Raw genomic sequence first — 7,919 nt, 5'->3', positions numbered from 1 at the left:
CCTGTTGGGTCGACACCGAACCGCGGTGCGCCCTGAGCCGGGCGGGGCTGCCTTCCCTTTGGAACGTGATACCGGTGCTTCGTGGATGGGCCACGCTTCTGGGTCGGCAACTTCTGGAGGAGCGTCCGAGGGCAGTGACCGGCCCCGAGGTCGCCCGCCGGGGTCGCTGGGGCGCTGGGCTCGGCAGGATGGGTTCGCCTGGCTTCCCAGGGGCGCTGGGTGAATGGGATCTTTCCGTGTAGCCGCCTTCACTCTTCTCCCCTTCGGGGCTTGGCGTGTTGGCCCCTTTGCATCATTGGGATCGAACGTATCATTTTGCTTGAAGTCACAGTTCATGAATGAATGCCTATTAAGACGGCAGGCAAGGTCTTAGTTACCTTTCAACCACGATTCTCGTCTCATCTCGGCGGGGAACAGAAACGGTTCCGTTCCTGCTCTAAAACGAGTAGGAATGTGTTGAGTGTGTGTATGGAATGGACTGACCGCACCGGTCAGGCTGTGGTGAGGACATTTCCAGCATTTTATGCCGTTCACATAAAATTCCAGAGAGGGAGGTTCTATGTAAAGCCTTTTGCTGCACTTGTGGTCTGTGCTGAGGAACATGAGCCACAGCCCCCTGTGCAGCTGGTCTCTACGATCCTTCCAGGTAAGAAATAAGTTAGATAAATCTGCCTCTTGTATGAACCTGCTCCGACAGAGGCGTCTTTATGTGTTGTCCACTTAATAGATTATTACTGAATATTTACAACGATCGTTTTATAAATGTATTCTCCTTCCTCGCCCACAACCAATCTCTCTTAAAGTTTACATTATAAACACCATTAAGTGTTTGATATGTAACTCTAAACTTTTTTACAACCCCAATTACATTTTATTGCATTGGCCATGTGTTTTCTAGGCAGCAGTGGACTCCTTCAAGCCGGCTAAAAGTGCTGGTGGTGCTCTTTCCGAGGGTCATGCGGTGCTGTGGTTTTTAAGGGAATAGGAAAATCTATAAAATGCTAGGTTGTTGCTTCCCCTCCTGTCCCCCCTTCTCGGAGGAAGTTGTTTCCTGGTTTTAAGGAATGCAAGATTTCACTTCAGCAAAACAGTCGATCTAAATTGTATCACACAGTACTGTTTCTGCTTCCAAGTCTACTGAAAAGGCTTTTGTTTTTGCTAGCTTGTTTTGTGTATCACTTGTTAAATAATGCTGAATGATATCCACTGATCTTGTTGGCGCTCGCTCTCTCTCTCTCTCTCTCTCTCTCTCTCTCTCTCTCTCTCTCTCTCTCTCTCTCTCTCTCTCTCTCTCTCTCTCTCTCTCTCTCTCTCTCTCTCTCTCTCTCTCTCTCTCTCTCTCTCTTGCTTTTTAAATCTGCTCTGCCTCCCAAATTGTGTTGGCCATGAGAATTTTCCTTTAGGAGTGCCATAAAGGTTGGAAAGAGCTGTGTAGTCACCAGTATCTGTGAAAGGTTGTACTAGTAAACATATTGCTGAATCAGTGCAGCTCAAAACTTGGCACACTTAGGCATGGGAGCAGGGAATTCTGGACTCTCCCACTGCAGGTTGGGTATTGTGTAAGCTTACCTTATGCTCTGCTGAGCAATGGAGATTCCTTTTCTCGTGTGATGCGTGTCAGATGTTCCCCAGTGCTGAGCACAGGAATAATGTAGGCTGCATGCCATTATCCTCAGTTGCTATAAGCACAGATGTTTTGCATCATAGATTTAAGGTCCACAAATTGTGTGTAATTTTAGTGAAGGTATTCATTAAATATCTCAGATTTTTGTACCTTTGTTGGGTTTTTCCCATTGATTTTGAGAGAGTGGAAAGGAAGGAGGGAGAGAGAGAGCGATAGAGAGAAAACACTGATATGAGAGAAATACGTCAATTGGTTGCCTCGCATGCACCCCAGCCCTGGGCGGGAAGGAACCTGCAACCCAGATACGTGTGCCCTTGACCAGAAATCGAACCCACCACCCTTCAATGCATGGACTGGCGCTCTAACCGCTGAGCACACCAGCCAGGGCCCTTTGTTGGACTTTTCACATAAAAATACTCATGCCTGCCCAAAGAAAACTTACTGTTAGACCATCTGGGCCCCCTCCTCTGGACTCCCACAGCAGTTTGTTCACAGCATGTTATAACTCAGCTGGTTGGGCATGATGGCATATTTTAATCTTTCTGTTTCCTCAAGGTCTAGAACCACTAAGTGATCATTAAATACTAGATGAATCACATTTGCTCATTGTTCCACAAATGAGAACTAATGGCCTACTTAACGTTAGGTATGCTATGAGATCTTGGAGGGAAAAAAAGTTAAGACAGATATGGCCCCTGCACTCCAAGGGCTTACAGCCCTGGTAGGGAAAGACCAGAACACCATCACCACCACCAGTAACAACAACCAAAAAAAGGTTAGAGTGTGATAAGTGCTGTGAACGGTCATAGCAGAGGAGGGGGCTGTGCTGATTAGAAGTGGAGAGGTTGCAGTAGCTATAGATAGGCCTGTGATCAGTGTTATCCAGGGGGTGGGAATGTTTTACTTTAAAACATTCACTTTTATTATTATGATTTATGAAAACATATCCTCAGTTAACAAGTAGACTGTGCTACAGAATGACAGGTTTCTTTATAAGCTCCTTGACGGCTTTCCGTAACATCAGGATGAAAACTCCTTGCTGTGGACCATAACCCTCTGCACTGTCTGGCTTTTCAAACGTCATTGTATTCCACTCTTTTTGTGTGTGTGTGGGGGGGGTTAATTGAGATATTATTAACATATAACATTTGATGAATGACGTATATTAAAATATGACACAATTATATGACATTATATGAACATGATGCTGGTTTCCGGTGTGCAACATGCTGATTTTATATATGTATTTGTTGGGAAGTGATCACCACAGTAACTCTTCCATCTGGTTTACGACTCCGCAGCCATACTGGTCTCAAAGGTGCCTGGACGAGATAAGATTTTTCTTGCCTCAGGGCCGGTTCCCTCTTTGTGGATGGTTTCTGCTGCTCTTGGATTTGGTGTCCATGCTGCCTCTTCCCAGACTTCGGCCGCCTTATTCACGCTGCGCACCCTCACCTGTTTTCTGGCTCCACACTTTGTTTTTGTCATAGCACCGATCACAATGTGTCATCTTAGTTGCTTGTTTACCTGTCTTTAGTTATTTTCACGCGGGACCTGGGACTGTGTCTGTCTTGTTTACTGCACTGAGAGATTGGCCGGATGCATTTGGAACTTGGGATCCATTTTCTCATAAAAACTTAGGACTGGTGGCTAGGTTTCTCTAGCCAGCAATAATTTTAATTTCTTTCTTAGTCATATTTTTCTTTTTTAGTTCCTTGTAGTGTGGCAAGAAAATGATATTTTCTCTCATCCTTTGGCCATAGACCTGGCTGAGATAAAAATCCTACGTGGCTGAAATAATTTTTGGTCATATCCGTTCCTCTTTTCCATATCGCCATCCCACGTCCTTGTCTCCTTTCTCTCCATATAGTCTGATCTTCCTATTGTAGTCACCTACCCTGTCCTGCCCTCGTGAAATAGGCATGCTTTTCATTTGCTAAAATTCAGAAGCTCCTATTTTTTCCTGAGATGATTTTCCTGTCAATAGCCTCTGCATTTCAGGCGTGATGGAGGGAGGTGGGGCTGTGGCAGTGAGGGCAACCTCTGTGGTTGTGTGTTCGTGTTGAAAGCATAGTATGTCGGGGGCTACATGTATCTGAATGTGTGTTTGCAATCTTGTTGCTAACAGCTTCACAGAGACAATCTTGCCAAATTGAAATGTTCAAAAACTTTTTGCCTTTTTCCCCCCTGGGTGAATTAGACAGTGGCTAGATCTAGAAAGGTTTGTCAAAATGTAGATTTTTCCAAGAGAGCAATAGAGGGTTAAAAAAAAAAATCTAGGTCAGCAAGGGAAAACACCCAGAAGGAAAAGTATCAGTTTATCATACAGTCCTGCCAAACGCTCAAACTTAAAACCATTAGGATCGGTTGCTTGTAGCTGTTAGTGCCAGAAGTGGGCCAGCACCCTCAATATGTTACCTTTAAAAAAGGGGGGGGGGAGAATGGAATACTATAATAATAAAATATAAGTTAAGTTGGCTAAACTTTCTGTTCCAGCTTTAAGTGGAATCCCATGAGAGCATACCAAATATAAAAACGCATACTAAGTTTGACTATAGAAAAGCTGGCTTACTATAAAGCTAAGTATTTCAGTGGTTATCAGTCTGTCACTTGATCTAAAACGATCTTGTAACCAGTTGTTTGACATTATATAAGTATTGCTTACAGTTGTAATCAATTGGTTTGTGACATAGGTCGACTAAAGAAATGTCCAAACCTGTTGAGAACTTTTATGAATTTAAACTGACAATTGCCAGGAAGCGAAATCTCAACAGATTGAGAAAATGCTCCAGAGAATGGTAGTTTTGCTGCTTATTTTATACATGAGAATCAAAGGAGGTGGGCGGGGGGGGAATACATGAAATTCATCGGTAGTAGATTTGGGAGGTGGGAGAAAGCAAAGCTGGGGAATCTCTGAGAGTGGATGAAGAGTAAACCATAGCGACACGTACAGTATTTTACTTTGGTGAGTATAGGATAGTTAACAATTAATATTTATTGTACGTAGAGATGGTTTTGGGGGAATAAGATAACAATGAGGGGTTCTGTGGTCTGTGCTCTGTTGCAGTGGGTGTGCCCTGAGGAGTCTGGAAAAGGAGACCTTCCAAGGATGTTATTTTAGATGCAAAAAGACAGTAGACAAGCTCACTTAAAGTTAAGGTTGACTTCTGTCAAGGAAGCTACAGGCCTAGGATGTGACTACCCACCATGACCTGCCGTTAGCTATGCTCAGACCATCCTGCGTGGTTACGTTTGGTGTCTGAGTCCGCAAGGCCCACCATGCAGGCCTCCCCTGAGCTTGTCGGGTTTAACATGTGGCCCCTCTTTCGTGCAGACAGTTATCAAGTTCCATGACTGACTGTGATTTTGGATGCCACTTTAGATTTTTTGTGACACTGAAATTTTGGAATTTGTTGCTTATGGTAGTAAAGGCAAGAAGTCCTGGGCATGTTTTGATACTAGATCCATTGTTGAGATGTCCTAGACCCCGGATCACATTCTGTGTCCCGCGGTGCGGCATTTCTGGGAATGTCACAGAGCGTTCTGGGCATCTCTCTACCAGATCAGTGTGCACCCTCTTGGTACAATGCCACCACTGAAGATTATTCCTTTTGTTTCGTTTTGTTTTGTTTTTCAAGTCTCTTACGGCTTCTTTTTCTCCTGCTCCCTAAATGTGAGTTTCCCACGAGGTTCTTTGTTTCATTTTCTCTTCAGACCTAATCCCTTTGAGAACTTTCCTACTTTTTAGCCTTAAACTAGACTTTAGCTTCTAAAGTGATAACGATATTTTCATCTCGTACCCAAACTCCCAGTCATTTGATTTTGTCTGAAACACCTGTACCTAAAAGGTGCACATCTGTATTTCCTACCCTCAGCCCCAGGTCCTCTCTCATCCCCCACCCGCCACCAAAAGCCAAATAACCAGCTGATTCTTCTTGCCAACCCCTGTTCACAGTAGGACCACAAGTCTCTGCTGATTACTTTTTTCCTCTGCTCCTTCTAGTCCCCAAGTACTTTCTTTTGACTCTTCCTTTTATTTTTTTTTCCAATATATTTTATTGATTTTTTACAGAGAGGAAGGGAGAGAGATAGAGAGTTAGAAACATCGATCAGCTGCCTCCTGCACATCTCCTACTGGGGATGTGCCCGCAACCCAGGTACATGCCCTTGACTGGACTCGAACCTGGGACCTTTCAGTCCGCAGGCCGACGCTCTATCCACTGAGCCAAACCGGCTTCGGCTTGACTCTTCCTTTTAAATAGAAATTACTTAAAGATTTGACTGTCTTTCATGTTTCCATTTTTACCAACCTACTCTAGGCCCTCACCACTTCAAACCTTTGAAGTCTCCATACTAAGTGTTGTTTGTTTATTTATTTTTTTTAAATTCTCAACCAAGGACATGCTTTTATTGATTTTAAAGAAAGAGGAAGGGAGAGAGAGAGAGAGAGAGAGAGAGAGAGAGAGAGAGAGAAACATCAATGTGAGAGCGAAACATTGATCGGTTGCCTCCCGAGCATGTCCTGACCAGGGATTGAACCCACAACCTAGGTATGTGCCCTAATCAGGAATCCAACCTGTGACCTTTCATTGTATATTGTATGGGCAATACTCCAATCAACGGAGCCATACTAATTTTTAAATGTTCTCACTATCTCTATTCTGATTAATATATATCTATCCTATTAATCTTGAAAATACACGTCATTCTTTTCTTACACTGCTTAATAACAATAATTATGTTATCTCTAATATGTTTTGAGTCACGTACTTCAGGGATTAAACTCAAAGTCCTTTGTGAACAGTCATCACCAATTCACGTAGCCTTTTTCCTTATCACCTCAGTTCATCGGTCACACTGCTGATACCATCTGTCCTCTGAAAGTCACCTTTTCATTGCTCTTGACCCCCACCTGGAATACTGTCTGTAGAGAATCCTTTTCTACTGGTGAGAAGTTTTATCTTTTATTTTAGCTTAAACAGGAAACCTGTGTTTGTCTGGACCTCACAAGGAAATCAGCCCCTCTTTGCCTTAGTTTCACTTTCTGTAAAAATAGGTATAATTAACAGTCCTTACCTTCGGGGGTTGTTGTGAGGATTAAATGAGTTAATATGGGAAACATGAAAACATGCTTTAAGTTTTTCGTACATAGTAAGTGCTCAATAAATGTCAACTGTCAGCATTAAACAAAAATCTAGTTTAAGACCCATGATGTAAATACTCATTTGCTAGCTCTTGGGCTATGCCTTTGGACCTCCGTTTTCATGTATTAGAAATGATTCGATCACTTATAAGATTTGTTCCATTATAGTACTGAAGGCAGTGAGGTAAAAAAAGACCATGAGCTTTGAAGTTACACTGTAAGGGAACAGGAAGCACCATCAATAAGAACTAAAACGAAAAGCAAACCCCTGGTTTTCTGGTCCCAGTTTGAAAGTCTATTATCAGTTTGACTTTTTATTTTTTTAATTTACTGACATTGATGTAAATAATGGCTGACAAAACTTTTGTTTACACCCCCCCCCCCCCACCCCCTCCCCCCCCCCCCCCAGAGAAAGACCAGCCACAAAAAGCTGTAAAGCAAGATAAATTATTCTCTCCGAATAAAATAAAGCCAGAGTCCATGAGTGGCCAGCGGTCGTCCAAGAAACGATGTGGGGACGCGCGCGCGGAGTCCCCCGTGGGCTTCGGGCACATGAGTACTCCAGGGTGTGTGTTAAACAAGTTGTTTCAGCTGCCCACGCCACCGCTGTCCAGGCACCAGCTCAAGCGGCTGGAAGAGCACAGATACCAGAGTGCCGGGCGGTCCCTGCTGGAGCCCCTGATGCAGGGGTACTGGGAGTGGCTCGTGGGAAGAGTCCCCTCCTGGATCGCCCCGAACCTCATCACCATCATCGGGCTGTCCATAAACATCTGCACGACAGTCTTATTAGTCTTTTACTGCCCTACAGCTACAGAGCAGGTAAGGAATTTCTTCATGACAATGACGCACATGTGTTACATACCAGCAACACCGTCATTCGGGTTTCTAGGTCAGTCTAGCTAAAGATCAGATACTCTAACAACTTCTTGCCAACTCTTTTCAAATATCCTGCCACGTAAGATATTTTCATAAAACTTGCTACTGCAACCCACCTCATACACTATGGGTACGAGAAACCATAAGTAGAGGGTGGACTCTGATTCTGGTAGGTAAATTAATGTTAGTGGGGATTAATACGTAAAACGTCCCTTTTAGAATCAGTAAATCTCAATTCTTTAAAAAAGAGTTTTCTTTCTTTTTTGGGGGTGGGGA

The 7,919-nt window shown here is 43.7% G+C and overlaps 1 protein-coding gene across 4 annotated transcripts in view; it reads left to right on the top strand.

Moving 5' to 3' along the window:
* Positions 1-32: 32 nt before the first annotated feature.
* CEPT1 (choline/ethanolamine phosphotransferase 1) overlaps positions 33-7,919 on the top strand; it is a 32,766-nt gene continuing 24,879 nt past the window's right edge. For 3 of the 4 annotated variants that reach the window (XM_005860026.2, XM_005860025.2, XM_005860027.2), the window contains exons 1-2: positions 630-648; positions 7,179-7,586. In XM_005860026.2, the coding sequence (XP_005860088.2) occupies positions 7,248-7,586 (339 nt within the window). In that variant the 5' untranslated portion in view covers positions 630-648; positions 7,179-7,247. Of the gene's footprint in view, positions 649-6,468; positions 6,574-7,178; positions 7,587-7,919 lie in introns of all 4 variants that reach the window. The other variant, XM_014534606.1, reaches the window with a different exon arrangement.

The sequence above is a fragment of the Myotis brandtii genome, unplaced genomic scaffold (assembly GCF_000412655.1).
Source record: "Myotis brandtii unplaced genomic scaffold, ASM41265v1 scaffold131, whole genome shotgun sequence".
NCBI lineage: Eukaryota > Metazoa > Chordata > Mammalia > Chiroptera > Vespertilionidae > Myotis > Myotis brandtii.
The sequence above is the reverse complement of the archived record's forward strand: the minus strand, read 5'-3'. Positions and strand labels throughout refer to the sequence as shown.